We start from the raw sequence: 17,639 nt of genomic DNA, 5'->3' as shown, positions 1-17,639 counted from the left end.
AATTGACATCGAGGTCAACTGCAGAATTGCTAAGGCAAGTTCTGCATTTGGCGGACTGCTGACCAACGTGTGGGACCACCGTGGAATAAGCCTTGCTACAAAGCTTAAAGTCTACCGAGCAGTAGTGCTAACTACCCTGATGTATGCCAGTGAGACTTGGACTGTATACAGGAGGCATGCTAGGCAACTGAACCACTTCCACATGACTTGCCTCCGCAGACTTCTGAGGATCCGGTGGCAGGATAAGGTGCCAGATACAGAAGTCCTCTCCAGAGCAGGCCTGCCGTCAATTTATACTCTGCTTATGAAAGCCCAGACATGCTGGGCAGGCCATGTTGTAAGGATGCCAGACCACCGCATCCCCAAACAGCTCTTCTATGGTGAGTTGTCTCAAGGAAAGCGAATGCACGGGGGACAAAAGAAGCGATACAAAGACACGCTGAAAGCCTCTCTTAAGTCCCTGGATATTGACATCACCTCCTGGGAAACCCTGGCACAAGACCGATCGACATGGCGTACGCTGATCCATCAAGGCTGCCAGACGTCTGAAGCCAGAAGGATAACCCTAGCACAATAGAAGCGAGCACTCCGTAAAGCCAGAGCTGTAAATGTAGTAACAGTGGTGCCCACACATGTCTGCCTGACATGTGGCAGAACATTTTGTGCCCGTATTGGCCTTAACAGCCACCTGCAGACGCACTGTGGACAGCTCACAACCTGCTAGATGTCAAGGTCTTCTTCAGAAATGATGGACGAACATCATCATCACATCACCTAGCTAAAAGTGTCCTAAGAAATGCTCACTTCTTTGTTAAGTATTGAGTCATACTTATAGAAATTTCTTCATCTGTGAAGACTCTTTGTAATAATGTTTATGTGGGCTGTTTCCCCATTTTTTTTTATTTTTATTTTTAAACAGTCCTTCCCCAGCTCATCAGTGGGGAGGTGATGTAGCCTGGTGGATAGAGCACTGGACTGTGATGCAGGAGACCCTGCACTCCCCTCCAACTCTGCCACTGGCCTCATAGGTGAGCATGGGCAAGTCATGTCCCCTCTGCATGCCTCAGTTTACCCATCTATAAAAGAGGTTCAGGAATACTGACCACCTTTATAAAGCACTTTAATATCTACTGATAAAAAGCACTATGTAAGAGCTAGGTATTATTTATCACACCAGAACCTAGAGCTATAACAGCACAACAGCTGGTAATTACTAATATTCTGAGGTTCAATATAACAAACCAGGCCAGGACAAGACCCATCACCTTATTTTGAAGGGGTGTCCCCATCTAGAGGTGATTGACTAGATCAGGGCCAGTTTGTTTACCTGCTGCATCGGCAGGTTCGGCCGATCGTGGTTCCCACTGGCCGCGGTTCGCTGCTCCTGGCCAATGGGGGCTGCGGGAGGCTGCAGCCAGCAAATCCCTCGGCCCGTGCTGCTTCCCGTAGCCCCCATTGTCCTGGGACGGCGACCCGTGGCCAGTGGGAGCTGCAGTCAGCTGAACCTGCCGACGCGGCAGGTAAACAAACTGGCCTGGCCTGCCAGGGTGCTTACCCTGGCGAGCCACGTGCCAGAGGTTGCCGACCCCTGGACTAGATGAAAACCGGTGGTAATTGGGATTGTAAAATATCAGTGACCCTTTCAGGATGTTAATTCAGGTGACTTAGTAGCAGAGTCTTGTTCCAGTGGCACTTAAAAGGGTCTAATGTGTACCGTATACGTCGGCATTACCTTTATGGTGATTCTACTTGAAAAAGAAATGCAGCAATATTTGTCCTGGAGGATGGGAGTGGATAGATGGCAGCCACTGGAGACAAATCACTTTAAAGTTTTTTAGGTACTGTATTATCTTTTGATATGGTGACATGTGAACTGTGGGCATCATTAAGCTAATGTGGAGAGACCAAACAGGGACATGAGAATGAATAGTGAGGATTGGAGAGAAGAGTTCTAAAAGCCTGAAGGCTCATTCTGGAAGATTCGCTTCACCTCAGCCTCTTACAATGATGGTGACACAAGGAGGATCTCTTAAAGGAATTCCTTGCTCACTTGATGAGGAGATGAACAGCGCACTTAATTCCCGTGGCTAGCAAGCTTTAAAATATCATCTGCAGCTGGGTATTTCTCTGTGTCTAACAGATTCCTAATCAGAATCTGGGCTCATTCTGTTGTTGTCTTCCATTCTGTTCCCTTTCAGATGGGGCATCCTCTTCTCTCATCCCCGTGACTTCACTCCAGTCTGCACCACTGAGCTGGGTCGAGCAGCAAAGCTGGCCCCTGAGTTCAGAAAGCGAAATGTTAAAATGATAGCGCTCTCTATTGATGCAGTCAGTGACCATCTCGCCTGGAGTAAGGTATGCTGGGGGTGAAGAGGTGGCAGCAGGGAACTCTGTGAGGGAACCCTGACTAATTGCTTGTATTACTAGCATGCAGAAGAGTTGGTCTTGCTTTGTAACATAAGCACGCTAATGGAATAAAGCCATTGACTGGCAGACATATTCGCCAATACATCTGGTAGGTGTAGTATACACCACATTAATAGGTATGTGTATGGTATTAAAATATAAATAGATGTGTGTTGGAAAGTTATGTTAACTGAATGTACTCTGCTGCCCCTTCAATTCTGTTCACCCACGCCAAGTATCCCACAACACTGCAAAGCTGAAGGCAACTTTGTCATTAGTAAATAGGCTTCCTATCAAAGCCACAATACACGAATGGCATATGCTAGCGCAGGTTGTATCTACACCCAACTAGTTTGGGATGTAGTATTTAAAACAGAGCTAAGAAACAGAACAAGAAGTTAAGGAACTGGTACAAACTGGCGGGTTGGATTTTTAATTAAGTATAAAGAGTTTTGTAACTTGTAGAAATCACACTATAAATACTATTATCTGACATTCGTGTCTTTGAAGCACACCTTTTGCATAAGGTGAACATGCTGCAAGAATTTGCTTCCCAGAAGGAAGGTACGTGTGTCCCCTCTTCCTATTGTGCTGCTCTGTATTTATATAATAAATGTGGCTAAATTCTGTCTCTTGAACATTTTTAAGAACAAACTGTCAGTGTAGTTAAACAATTGGCCATGCTAAACCTTTTCATCACTACTCTACCTCCACCCCAGGTTCTGGGTCTCAGAAATCTTTGATGCTTGTAGGTGGTTTTTTTTTTTTTTGGTTTTGACTCTCTCCCACATCTGATCAGTGGGCTCAGTATTTTGATCAGAGTGCAGATATTTGTAATCTTATTAGAGGATATGACTCGGCTGGTTCAGCTCTGCCTTGTCTATCCCTCACCTTTTTCTTTTCGTTCTTCAAGTGGTTGATTGTCAAGCTTTGAAGCCAAGGCTCTGCCTCCATCATATGGAAATGAGCCTGGAGTACGGCTTTATATTAGTCACTTCCTTAATGCTGCCATAATCAGTCTTGGCGTAGTCCACTGTTCATGGCATCCTAATCATTCTTATGGCATAAAATTACTTCAAACTAGGAGTTAGACAGGAGGGAGTTTCCTAATGTATATGGGAACCAAATGATGCCCTCAGAGAACAGTCAGCAATCACTGAGACCTGCGGGATAGACTGAGAAAAGGGTCGTGGTTGATAACCACCTGAACGTGCACTCCCAATGTGGTGCCTGGTCAAGAGAGCTGACATTATCCTTATCTGTGTAAGTTGGAAAATGAGTGTGAGTAGGGATGTGGTGTTAAGTCTGTATAGGACTATAGTGAGACCGTTACTGGAATATTGTGCACAGTGCTAGTATAAACACTTCAAAAAAGATGTGGAAATATTGGACAGGGTTTAGAAAAGAGCCACAAGTGATTTCAGGTCTGGAAAATGTGCTTTTTAATAAGCTTTGAAGTTCAATCTACTTAGCTTATCAAATAGAAGACTAAAGGTGCTTTGATCATCTTCTGGAAGTCCCTACAGGAAGAGAAGGTTTATATAAGAGAGGACTCTAATCCACAAGACAAGGCAGAACAAGATTCTGTATCTGGAAGTGGGAAGCTAGAGAAGTTCAGACTAGAAATAAATTGCAAATGTTTGAGTGAGGCTAGTGACCTATTGGAACAACTTACTGAGGGATGTGGTAGCTTCTGTATCACTTGAAGTCATTAAGCAAGATTGGATGTCTCCTTTCTGAGAGATCTGTTCTAGTTCAATCAGAAGTTACATGCTTGAGGCAGGAATTACTATGTGAAAGTCTATGGCCTGTAATGCAGGAGGGTCAGACTAAGATCATAATCCTTGCCTTAAAATCTATGAATAACTTCTCCTCTGAGCTCTTGTGAATGCATTTCAGTCCTGACTTGCAATAACCCCAGCTCTTCCAGTCCTCTGTCCCCACAGAGTTCTACCAGTACAACTGAATATTGGTCTCCATGCTGTTCTATTCATGGGTGGCTCTAGCAAACATTGCCAGTTGTCATGATCTGGGAAATAATCTCACTGTTGAAGCACCCTATACAGGTACAGCATTATAGAAAACTTTGAAATGTCTGTTTAATGTGCACAAGTTTCAGGATACATTTCAGGGGGTGTAATAGACACAAGAATATTTACCTATATTTACCTATATCAAAACAGTAGAGATGGCTGTAGTGGAGTGTAATTTTGTTTTTCAGTTTTGATGGAGAGACTGTTGTGCTTTGTGGAATGATGCAGGATAATGCTGCATGCCTATGAATCCATCTAGCAGCTTTCTTTATTGGTTCACTACGTTAGTGGTGGGCTGCCCAGATCTAGAAACGGGTGAGACCTCTTTCCAGGCGAGCCGGGGCATTTATTGTCAAATGAGCCCTTGCTCTCTGACTGCCAAACACAGTGAAAGTTGTAATGCGGGAGGCTGCCCCTTCTAGACTGGACTGCAGCCACCAAATCATTTTCTTGAAGCTTTTTCTGGACTCCTGCCAAGTGCCTCGTAGACTTAGATGAAAGTCCAGAAAGCCACGTCTTTATCCACTAAACTGCTTACTGCACATGACACCAGGCTATGGAGTAAACTTGAATCTCGGGACTTTGCTGCTAAAAATAAACTGGAGAAACTGGCAGTTTACCCTCCAGACTTCCCATGGAGCCAGTTCACTTTTTTCATACAGAATTTCATGAGGTGCCTGGGGATTTACGATGGTTTAGAAAAGCACAATCCTTTAATTAAAAGAGAATAAGCCAGTCGTAAGTGACTGACAGCACACCACCAAACAGGGACTAGCACAGCCAGTACCTTCCTGATGACTCTCATGGTGAGTGGGTAGGAAAGAGTAAAGTTAGGACTTGGTTTAAGCACCCAGCCAGTCTCTAAATCCAGAGACTCTCTTGCTCTGGATTGAACAGTCTGTTCAGTGAGCTTTCTAGATCCCTTTATAGAGCAGCACTCTGATTAGACTCATAGACTTGAAGGTCAGACGGGATCATCATGATCATCTAGCCTGACCTCCTGCACATTGCAGGCCACAGCATCTCACCCACCCACTCCTGTAACAGACCCCTAACCTCTGGCTGAGTTATTGAAGTTCTCAGATCATGGTTTAAAGACTTCAAGTTTCAAAGAATCCACAATTTACTCTAGTTTAAACCTGCAAGTGACCTGTGCCCCATGCCGCAGAGGAAGGCGAAAAACCTTTACTTTTTGAAAGCCAGTTTATGTCCATCTGTTCTTGTGTCCACATTGGCGCTTAACTTAAATAACTCCTCTCCCTCCCTGGTATTTATCCCTCTGATGTATTTATACAGAGCAATACTCTCCCTTCAGTCTTTGTTTGGTTAGGCTAAACAAGCCAAGCTCTTTGAGTCTCCTCTCACAAGGTAGGTTTTCCATTCCTCAGATCAGGTTAGTTGTCCTTCTCTGTACCTGTTCCAGTTTGAATTCATCTTTCTTAAACATAGGAGACCAGAACTGCACACAGTATTCCAGATGAGGTCATAACAGTCCTTTGTATAATGATACTAACATTTCCCTGTCTCTAGTGGAAATAGCTCGCCTGATACATCCTAGGACTCCATTAGCCTTTTTTACAGCTGCATCACATTGTTGATCACAGGATGACTGTGAGCTGCCAAATACATCGAGGTCTGTTTACAAAGACTAACTTCTTCTAACACACTACAGCCCTTAGTGTGGATTCAGAGAGGCAGCATGTTGGCTGCTTTCGTCTTCTGAGCACTGACTTGCCAGAGATCATAAGGAACTCTTATGACCTGCTTATATCTTAATCCGTTGGAACCCCTGACAGGCAGGAACCTCATTGAAATGTCATGGATATAAATCACAAATGCCATTCAGTAGATGCACGCCCGTGATGGAGTTCAAAGAGCCAGCCATGGGCTGTGGCACATCACTGTGTCATTCCTCATGAGTTTATCTGAAAGGGTTTGGCTGGAGTTTAGCCCTGAGCAGAGACAGAGCGCTCATACTCCATGAAACTGGTGTTAGTGTAGCTCACCTACTTCACCAATAGATCTCAAGCTGTGGAGTGTTTGGCAAACATACCTAACTCACACCTGGGGAAACTGAAGCCCAGAGAGGTTAAGTGACTTGTGCGAGACCGGGGAATAGAGCCCAGGTCTCAGACTCCCAATCCTGTGCCTGCACCACCTCCTGAAGTCTCCAGAAAGGTGGTGTGGGCTCTTAGGTTGCACGCTCGCCTCCTGCCTGGCTATCAAAATGGATCTTGCATCCAACAAGCAAGTCAGCTGGGTTAGTCACCCTGGTGCTCCGATCATCTCCATCGATACGCAGCAGGACCTTTTAGGTAAGGACCACTGAACAGTTGTTGTGGGTGCAGTAAAACAGAAATGTGCTAGGAGTAGAGCTGGGTGAAATCCTTCAGACAAAAAACACAGATTCAGGTGGACAGAAACATTTCACAAATTGGTGTTTAATTTGCTGAGTTGTTTCTGTTGGAGGGAAACTTGTTTTTGTTTTTTAACTTTAGTTTATATTTAAAAATAAAAATCAAACAGAATACTGTGTGTGAAACAAAATGTTAGATTCTGGTCAAATTTGAATTTTTTTTTCACTTCAATTCATCCAAAAAGCAACTTGCATTTTGTTTTGGGTGAAACCAAAACAGTTCTCCACCTTGTTTGGCCACCAAACCAAAAAAACCCAAACCCAATTATTCTCACAGCTCTAGCAAGGAAGCTGCAGAGGAGATAAAGACTATTTCAGCCCCCAAAAGCTCACAGCTTAGATCTATACAAGATATAAATAGTAGTAACAAGACATCTGTCTAATCGTATAAAACAGGGATTGGCAACCTTTGGCACATGGCCCACCAGAGTAAGCACCTTGGCAGGCCAGGCCCGTTTGTTTACCTGCCACATCTGCAGGTTCGGCCGATCGTGGCTCCCACTGGCTGCGGTTCGCTGCTCCAAGCCAATGCGGGCGGCAGGAAGTGTTGACCAACACATCCCTTGGCCCTCGCTGCTTCCCGCAGTCCCCATTGGCCTGGAGCGGACGTGGCAGGTAAACAAACTGGCCCAGCCTGCTAGGTTTCCAATCTCTGGTTGCCATGCTATGGGATTTGTAGAAGTCTTAGAGAGTAGCATAAAGAGACTATACAGAGACTTTTCTTGACACATTAGGAGTTGAGTGGTAACAAACCAATTTAAAGTATCCTTGAGAAATTACCACCACATTAGGTTTATGGCTATAAAAAATTGGCTGTGACACACAAGCAAAGGATCAGCAGTCACATAGGGACCAGTGCACTGGCCACTGAAAAACAAATGCCTACTTCACTAGGAAAGCTTTGCCCAGCAGTCACTTCTATTAACAAGTGGCATCTCTGCCCTTCCTGTTCCTCCCAAGCCAGATTGTCCTGCCCTTAGTAAGTGGCGGGGCAGAAAGACTAAGGTATAAATGGCCCTCTACGCTGATGGCACATCATGATATTGTGTGGGAGACTCCTGTGTCAACGGGAGAAATAGTTCAGTGCTGGTAGCAAGAGAGCTGCTGTTCTGGGCAAACATGGTCTGTTTGCCTCAGACCTTTTGTAGTTCTGCAAACTCTGCTAATTGGCACAGTGGCTCTGCTCTTAATATGCTGTGCAAACACTAAGCAAGTCACCACAAACTATATAAATACATTTTTAAATTGGACTTGGAAAGGACTTGACAGACTAACAGTTTGGTCAGAACCAAATTCAAACCTTGAGAAAATGTTTCTGCTCAGAAAATAGACTCTTTAACTAGGCCAGGTTTGGATTAGGGTATGGAACCGGTTTGTCCTACATTAGTACTGGACAGTCATGGTGCAATCTCACCGATTCTAGTTGTAGATAATCTCTTCACTGTTCCAAAACCACAGCATATCAAATTGTGTGTTTCTCTGCCAGGGTGATGGGGTAGACCACTTGGTTAATGCTGGGTGGGGTGGTAACGGTGTAATTTTTCCCCAGAAAATGTGCATTGCATCTTCCATTTGAATCTGACTTAGTCTGCACTCTTTTGGTGGTTTTTACCCTAGCCAGCCAGTACTGAGGATAGTGAGGTAAATTGTTCTGGGCCTCATTGCTGGATCTAGGCCTTGGCTAGAGAGCAAAGTTCCACCCACTAAAGAACAGGGGCCGAACATAACTTTGATCTAAGTGGTACAACTGTTACTGATGTCGGCATGTGTTGTACCTGCTTACCACAGGTCTAATTTTGACTCTAGCTGTGTGTAATGGGATCTTTTTAATTATCAGAGGTGAGGCCAAGGGAATCACATGTACAGAATGATTCACATCCATCATCAGTGAGCCCTCTTTATCTGAGCTCCAATACAAAAACTTTGCCCCAAATATGGGCTCTTTCAGCACATATTGTAAGTGTGATTGATTAATATTGCATTGTACTACTTAAAACTAGGGCTGTCAAGCAATTAAAAAGATGAATTGTGCTGTTAAACAATAATAGAATACCATTTATTTTATAAAAAATTGGATGTTTACTACACTTTCAAATATATTAATTTCAGTTACAATACAAAGTGTATAGTGTTCACTTTATATTTAGTTTTGATTACAAATATTTGCACTGTAAAAAAACAAAAAATTTTAATTCATCTCCTTCAAGTACTGTAGTGCAATCTCTTTACTATGAAAGTTGAACTTACAAATGTAGAATTATGTACAAAAAAAACCCTGCATTCAAAAATAAAACAATGTAAAACTTTAGTGCCTACAAGTCCACTCAGTCCTACTTCTTATTCAGCCAATCACTCAGACAGACCAGGTTGGTTACAATTTGCAGGAGATAACGCTGCCCGCTTCTTGTTTACAATGTCACTTGAAAGTGAGAACAGGTATTTGAATGGCACTTTTATAGCTGGCATTGCAAGGCATTTACGTGCTACATATGCTAAATATTTGTGTGTCCCTTCATGTTTCAACCACCATTCCAGAGGACATGCGTCCATTCTGATGACATGTTCTGCTTGATAAGGATCCAAAGCAGTGCTGAGTGACACATGTTCATTTTCATCATCTGAGTCCGATGCTGGCAGCAGAAGGTTGATTTTCTTTTTTGGTGGTTTGGGTTCTGTAGTTTCCGCATCAGAGTGTTACTCTTTTAAGACTCCTAAAAGCACGCTCCACCCTCTCAGATTTTGGACGGTACTTCAGATTCTTAAGCCTTCGGTCGAGTGCTGTAGCTGTGTTTAGAAATCTCACATTGGTACCTTCTGTGTTTTGTCAAATCTGCTGTGAAAGTGTTCTTAAAACGAACATGTGCTGGGTCATCATTCAAGACTGCTATAACATGAAATACATGTAGAATGCAGTAAAACAAAGCAGGAGACATACAAGTCTCTTTCCCCCTTCCCCCCCAGGAGTACAGTCACAAATTTAATTGGCGCATTATTATTATTATTTTTTTAAATGAGCATCATCAGCATGGAAGCATGTCCTCTGGAATGATGGCTGACGCACAAAGTTTAGCATATGTGGCATATAAATGCCTTGCAATGCCAGCTACAACAGTGCCAGTCAAACACCTGTTCTCACTTTCAGGTGACATTGTAAACAAGAAGCAAGCAGCAGTATCTTCCATCAATGTAAACAAACTTGTTTGTCTTAGCGATTGACAGAATAAGAGGTAGGACTGAGTGGACTTGTAGGTGGTGGCGAGTGATGGGAGAGGGAGCAAATACCTGTAACGGTAAAAGTTAAGAGATGTTTTCTCTCTACACTGTAGCCCTGTTCCTCCACATATCTGTCCTCTGCTAACATCACTCCTAGTGGGTAACTACAGCAATGGGACTCGAATTCAAAATCTTGTTTAGAAAAGAATCCCCCACCCCAGAAATCTAAGGTAGCCTGAGCCAAGAATCCTCATTGCCTCTGCCCAGGCATAGCACGTTAATCCGTACATTGAAATCCTGAGGTTTTGCTAGGAAAATTGGACGGGATTTTTTTTTTTTTTTCCCCCTTCATCTGAGTCTTCAGAAAGCACTGAGCATGCCTGTGCTTCCTCTCCACTCCTGCTACAGGACATCAATGCTTACAACGGTGATGAGCCCACAGAGAAGCTCCCCTTTCCCATAATTGCCGATGCGAAGCGGGAACTTTCAATCCAGTTGGGCATGTTGGACCCAGACGAGCGGGACAAGGAGGGCATGCCGCTGACGGCGCGTGTGGTGAGTTCAGGCTGCATGTGGGGCACTAGTGTAAACCAGGTGTGGGCGTGAATAGGGTTGGACAACACTGTGCCTAAGGCCCCGGTGCCTTGTCTGTACTAGCACACTACCCCAGTGCAGCAGCCTAAATAACTGGCCCATTGCATACGAGTGACTAGAGTAACTGCCTGGCTGGAGAATGGGGCAGATCTTCGAAGCAGTTCAGTGCTGAGGTTTGCCAGTGGGGGTTTGGGTGGGTGATCCCGCTCCTAGCTCTAGCTACCCTCTGTTGGAGCCCAGCTGTGATGCTGGTCAGGAGCCAGAAGCATGTTAGTATGCTGATCCTGCACTGCTTTGTCCTGCTGAGAGCGTGGCCAGGTCGGTAACGCTCCTTGTCTGGAATCTCAAATGGGCAAGGAGTAGAACTAAACGGACAGAGGGCCTCCGTGGATGCCTACAGTCCATTTTGTGACATTCCTTCTCCCCTCCAGCACTAGCATGAAAAGACTGTTATTGTCCCCTTTCAAGGTAGGGACCCGCAGAGAGAGGCGGCAGTAATGCTCCACACAGTAAAATAAACCACACACCTGAAATATCAGATACTGCATAAGAGCACATGGCCACTTTTCCTTTGTATGTGGCTGCATCTTTCCTCTAAAAGAGATGAGACTGATGGCACTAGGTTTTATAATAAACAATGTAAATAGCCCTTGTTTTGTCCTAAATGCTTACAGTCTAAAATGGACAGGACTGCCTTTCAGAAGAGGGAGAGCATAGGGATTAGGGGTAGGAAGGATGGAGCAGGGATTGCTTTGAAGGAGGCAGTGGGGTTGTTGATGGATGAGGGAGACTATCAGTACTAGAATACCTGTCTCACGGAACTGTGGCTTACCTGACGCTGTTAAATGCTTGTAGCTGATGTAAATTCAGGTTACTGTTCTATTCAGATTCCCAGAGTGTCTCCTTATGTGTCTCTGCTGTTCAGGTGTTTATTTTCGGCCCAGATAAGAAGCTGAAACTGTCAATCCTCTACCCAGCAACCACGGGCAGAAACTTTGATGAGATCCTAAGAGTAGTGGATTCCCTGCAGCTGACTGCAAAGAACAAGGTTGCTACCCCAGTGGACTGGAAGGTAAATATCTATAGAGCTACAACCCAGTGCTGTAGGGCAGCTCCGGGTGTAGAGAAGGACAATTCCTAGAGCAGAGGTAGGCAAACGTCTGGCCCTCGGAACTGTCCTGCCCAGCCTCCGAGCTCCTGGCCTGGGAGGCTACCCCCGGCCCCTCCCCCGCTGCTCCCCCTTCTCCGCGGCTTCAGCTTGCTCCTCTACCTGCACAATGCTCTGGGTGGCACAGCTGTGACCTCCTGAGGCAGCGCAGCTGCAGAGCCCGGCTTGACCCGGTCTCTGAGCTGCGTGGTGGTGACGGCAGCATGGCTCGGCTCCAGCCGGGCAGCGTGGCTGTAGCGCCGCCAGCCATTGGCGCTCCAGGCAGCGCGGTAAGGGAGCGGAGAGCATGGGGGGGGTTGGCTAGAGGGCAGGGGAGTTCGGGGTGGTGGTCAGGGGGCGGGGGTGTGGATAGAGGTCAGGGGGGAACAGGGGTTTGAATGGGGGCAAGGGTCCCGGGGGGGGCAGTCAGGAAGGGTAGGGGTGGATGGAGCAGCAGGGGCTGTCAGGGGCAGGGGTTCTGGGGCAGCCAGGGGACCGGGAGATGGGGGGGGTGGATGGGACAGGGGTCCTGGGTGGGCTTTCAGGAATGAGAGGAGGGCTTGGATGGGGGGCGATCTGGGAGTGGTCAGGGGACAGGGAATGGGGGGGGGATGGGGCAGTGGTCCGGGTGGGGGGGGGGGGAGCTGTCAGGGAATGGGGGGTTGGATGGGGCAGGAGTCGGGGGGGGGGGCAGATAGGAGGTGGGGGCTGGGCCACGACCCCCTCCCCTAACCGGCCCTCCATACGATTTACAAAACCCGATGCTGCCCTCAGGCCAAAACATTTGCCCGCCCCTGTCCTAGAGCCTCTGTGCCCATTCTCAGGACAAGGTGAAGTTAGGTAGTTATCACACAGAGGAAGTGCTAAGAGACATGGATCGTGAGAATCCCTGCAATCCTGGGACATGCTAAGGGCACACATGAGGCTGAGAAGTAGAGCTGGCTGGGAGAATTCGGACGAGTGTTTCATCATTCAGAATTTGCTGATTTGGCAAAATCAGACTTTTGTTGCAACAGTCCAATTTAATCAACGTTGCAACAGAATCCAGGCCTGCAGACTGCCCCAGGGCTAGGACTCCATTCCCTGGGGTGGAAAATTTGAGTTTTAATTCCTAACCAGAGCAAACCAGATCTCAAAAGAGCGCAGTCCTCTATGAAACGGAATTATCTTTCTCCACACAGCTCTGCTGAGAGGTGTGGTAACAGTGGGAAAATAACAGTAACAACAGCACTGTCCGCATTGCGCTCGTTAACAGTCATACGTGGCTGGTTTCGAGATAACAGAGGGAGAGAAAGTAATTTATTATCAGTGTGGGCTCTGCAAGGCTAGGGCAGAGTGAGCTGGATTCTGCTCCTGCTTGTGCATGATAAGCAGAATTGTTCTGCCAGTTACAGAGCCCAGTGCTGCCCTGGTTTCAGAAAAACCTCTCTTGCAAACAAAGCATCTGGAATCCTCCAGAGCACATCACTGTGACACCCCACAAAGGAGTTTTGTCTTTCTTAATCTGAGGAGGGAGACCCATGGTGTCCTACAGAAGTTGACCATTTTGATGCTTGCATATGTTATCTGCATCAAAGAGAAGTCTCATTTGATCCATGGTATCTTATAGACCCATCTAGGTCTCTTTTCCTAATGGAAAAATCTTCATAGCTTTTCATGATTAAACTAAACAGCTCTCTCCTGATCTGCATAACACTGGGAAGACTCTGTTTTCGTCCTAATTATGAAGCACTCTCTTTAAAACCCAGCTGAGTACCACTATGGGTAACTGCTGCCTTATTAAAGTGAGATCTTCTGGTGCAGGTAAAATCCACCATCTGGCTGTGGGCATCCTTCTGACTTGTTACTGTCTTAATGAACTAGCTAGAGTTCATCACTGGCCTTGGACTTGGGACTGCTTAAGGATAACAGAGCTGTACTGCTCATGGAGTGTTGCTTTTAGCTTTAATAGAAGCTGACGTCTTAGAACTCTGATCCTCCCGCTTCATTCCTCACTGCTGCTGTGAAATGCCCTGTAGCTGGGAAGTGTGGTAAAAGTCTCAGACACTGGGTTTGTTACATGGTGTTACAGCATCAGCTACGCTTCCAAAAAGGACTCATGACTTTGACTGCGCTTCCACCTCCCGACTCTTTAGCTTCGCACTGGTGATGCAGGAATTCCCTGTGCATTCATGCAAAGCACATGTTTTTATACCGCTCCTGTTGCTGGGGTGTCCATAGAGGACCAACGAGAGAGGTTTTCTTTCCTGCTTCACAAAGCCACACACCTCAGGCCCAGAGAAAGTTTTATTTTGAGAGGGGAATTCACAAAAGCTGGAGGGCTTAATGGAAATTGTACTGTCTTTGGGGAGATTAGGTGATGTCTACACAAGCACTCACTGCAGTATAACTTATGTCACTTGGGTGTGAAAGTTACCCCCTTGAGTGACATAAGTGACATGGACCTAAGCACCCGTGTGGGCAACACGATGGCTGTGGGAGAGCTTCTCCCGCTAACCCAGCTACCACGCTCGCAGTGGTGGAGTAGTTAAGCCAACAGAGCTCCCTCCCATCGGCTTGGAATGGTTGCATTAGAGAGCTTACAGTGGCGCAACTGCATCAGTGCAGCTCCACTCTTCAACCCAGGGGTCAGCTTCCTCCTTGTGAGCAGATCAGTGGTGGTGACCAGGTGAGTTGTATTGTCGCATAGGAACTGATCAGCAAGCTGGTGTAACGTGTTCCCTGGTTGGAAGACAAGTGGCAGGCAAAGGCATAAAGATGAAGTCCCCCTATTTTCCCTTTACACCCGTCTGTAAGTTACTTATCTGGCTGCATCTCCCTCCTTTGCTGCTGCAGTGTTACTTGTCCTGTGCACCAGCTGACTGCCAAATTGGTCCAAGTTACAATACTGATGCCTGTCTCACACATAGCTCATCTCCATTCAAGTCACTGCTGAATATGTCCCAGAGGCTTCATGGCAGCTGGATGTCTTGCTGCACATCTGAATATGGCAGAGTGGGCTCAAGAGTATATTCATTTTCCACTTCTGCCTCGGTGGGGTAACACCTTTTGTAGCTGGTGAAGTTTAACACTTTGTGTTGAGGGTGGTATGTGCACATCAGTGTATACGGTGACTACGGTCTTAATATAAAAAAAAAGGGGGGGGGGTGGTTAAAGTCTCACTTCTTAGTGGAGGCACCTTGTAGAGTCCCTTGATTTCTCTGCTTCACTAAAATATTCCCTGTTTCTTACCAGCGTGGAGACAGTGTCATGGTTATTCCCAGCATGCCAGATGATGAGGCCAAAAAGCTGTTTCCTGAAGGAGTCTTCACCAAGGAACTCCCCTCGGGCAAGAAGTATCTCCGCTACACCCCGCAGCCTTAGAGCATGTCGCTGCCGCAGAGATACCAGACTGCCGATTATATGGTTTGAGCAGAGCCCTTTGCCTTGGGGTGACCTGTATGGGATGGGGAGCACAGACAGAGGCTGCTCCAGGGAGTAGTTGTCAGAGCAGTTAAACTGACAGCTGCTGTGCCTGATGTTAGCTTCTCAGGGATCCTTCCTGGGGCTGGCTCAGAGTTGATTAGCATCATGGCAGATGCTAGTTCTGATAAGCCGTGTGATCAGCAGCCTTGTATTGTCTGCTTGAAAGCAGTTGGGCTGCAGCAGTACAATATGAAATTCCTGATCATTCATCCACTTGGTACTCACCCCACCCACCTTTATAGCTAGAAAACTGAAATGTGTCTCCTCCGCTGGGAACTGCTAAACGTGGAAGAGGATGATGGATTTGTAATAGTGCTGAATGCTTGTTCTCTTGGGTCTCATATATAATATCGGTGCTGGGGCAGGGAGGAAACACTTCAGGCTTCAAAAGGAAGATCCCATCCTACAATGAGACACATGCCTGCAAGTAATGATTCACAATGTGACAAAGATTATCAAAGTAGCTACAGCTGGGCTTTGCGTATTGCTGAATAAGCAGCTAGAATTGGATGGGGTGGTAGCTCATGAATTGTCCAAGCTGCCATGTGCCTTTTGAGAATTAAAATTACTCTAACTTGTTAATCAAAAACTTACTTTGACAAGTTTGTTACCAAAGCTGATGCTGCATTAGAGGAGCTGTAGGCTCCGCTGTAGCTACATGGCTTTATTACAGATCTGTATTTTTCATGGGGGGGTTTGCCTGGATAGTTGCCTGATTTTTGCTTTCTTGGAGGGGGGGAATTCAACCAATAAAGCAGCATTTACCAGAAGTGTGCGTAGTGTCTTTAATCTCCCCCTTACCTCAGCATTCCAACATGCCCCATTAGGCTCAAAATACATTAATCACGTGGCCTTGCCTGGTGGAGTTTGCAATGGAGACTTACACAGGTAACCAGAGCTCTGGATTCATGCCAGCATGGTAGTATTTGCCATCCTAATCACTTAGTAAATGAAGCAATTATCTCAAAATACAGGAGACCCAACAAAAGCAACTAATAGGATTATCTTTACACTTTGTACCTTTACTTTCTGAATCTAGCTGAACCCACCCTCTTGTTTGCCCTCGAGAGGTGGTGTAATCATTTCATGGAGTATATGGGGCCCAAAGAGCCAAAGGTGTGAACATGACCCTGAAGCTGTCAAACATTAAACAAAAAGAACAGGAGTACTTGTGGCACCTTAGAGACTAACAAATTTATTTCAGCATAAGCATTAAACAGTTTTAAACAAAGAGGGGGCAGCGTTTGGAAACCAGAGACTTCAGCCTGTGTAATGGCAAACAATAAAAACAAATGCTAAAGCCTAGAGAGTCATTGATGGGGATACACAAGAGAAAAGGAGCTAAAACAAGTCATAAGGCACTTACCCGGGAAAGAGTCTGTAAAACAAAGTTAGGTTTTGGTTATCAAATTCCCATTTAAAGAGACATGATACCAGTTAGTCTTATTTAATCAGACATCCATTCTTGGGGGTAGGGAGAGGGGGGACGGGCTTGTTTTGCTGATCAGTTGCAAGATGTTAAGAATGGTCACCTTTCCTAATGGACGGAGAGGCAGGGTAGTAAAGATGGAGGAAATACAGCTTTGTTGATGTTCCCAGGACTTCAGGCAGCAGGTCAGCTACAGCCAGATGCTCTGGTCTGGCAGGTGAGTCATGACAGCAGTTACCCTGGCTCATCTGCTGGTCTGGGGTCTGGGACCCTCTCAAGCTGGGCAGAGCTGGATATGCTATCTCATGACATCATACTATGCTAATGTCAGGTGGTACAGATGACCTTAGGATCACATGGAAAGCAGAGAGAGGATAGGAGGGAAAACGGGGGCAGACAGGGACACACGAGGGCAGGGAAGACAGAGTTGGATCTTGGGTCTCCAGCAGGAGTTTACATTCATGTGGCCATGATGGTCAGGTAGCTCAGATCACAGTGCAGTTGCATCATGATGCAAGGACTCAGCATCCCTGGGCAAAGGACGAGAGTCCTGGTGAGGGAGCCCGATGGCCTTTCCGCTCCACATTCCCTGCAGCTGAGCTCACCATTAGGGTAGATTTGTGGCCCAATTGCTATAACAGCTGTTCCTTGCAAACCAGAAAGGTACAGCGCTTTTCATACCCAGGCCATGGGGACACAGGCTTTGACCCCATGACCTCTAGCCTCAGAAGCAGGAGCCCTACCCCCGGGGTCAAAGCTGAGCCAGTCAGGCCATACAGCTCTTCATACATTTAAAATGATGCATTTCATTTTTCATAACCAGTATGTGTGTGTCTGGAACAGAGTCCACAGCCTCCCCTACCCCCCGTCATGCCCGACGCCAGCAACTCAGCCTTACGTTTCTCACGGAAAGAAATTTGTGCATTGGTTACAAAC

The 17,639-nt window shown here is 46.2% G+C and overlaps 1 protein-coding gene across 1 annotated transcript in view; it reads left to right on the top strand.

Annotated features, from left to right (window-relative positions):
- PRDX6 (peroxiredoxin 6) overlaps positions 1-16,044 on the top strand; it is a 29,497-nt gene extending 13,453 nt beyond the window's left edge. Inside the window, exons 2-5 of the mRNA XM_039486063.1 lie at positions 2,199-2,355; positions 10,477-10,623; positions 11,588-11,734; positions 15,044-16,044. Of these exons, the coding sequence (XP_039341997.1) occupies positions 2,199-2,355; positions 10,477-10,623; positions 11,588-11,734; positions 15,044-15,172 (580 nt within the window). The 3' untranslated portion in view covers positions 15,173-16,044. The remainder of the gene's footprint in view (positions 1-2,198; positions 2,356-10,476; positions 10,624-11,587; positions 11,735-15,043) is intronic.
- Positions 16,045-17,639: the final 1,595 nt, after the last annotated feature.

Source organism: Mauremys reevesii, linkage group 8 (genome assembly GCF_016161935.1).
Source record: "Mauremys reevesii isolate NIE-2019 linkage group 8, ASM1616193v1, whole genome shotgun sequence".
Classification (NCBI taxonomy): Eukaryota; Metazoa; Chordata; order Testudines; family Geoemydidae; genus Mauremys; species Mauremys reevesii.
Note: the sequence above shows the minus strand (reverse complement) of the source record. Positions and strands in the feature narration are given on the sequence as shown.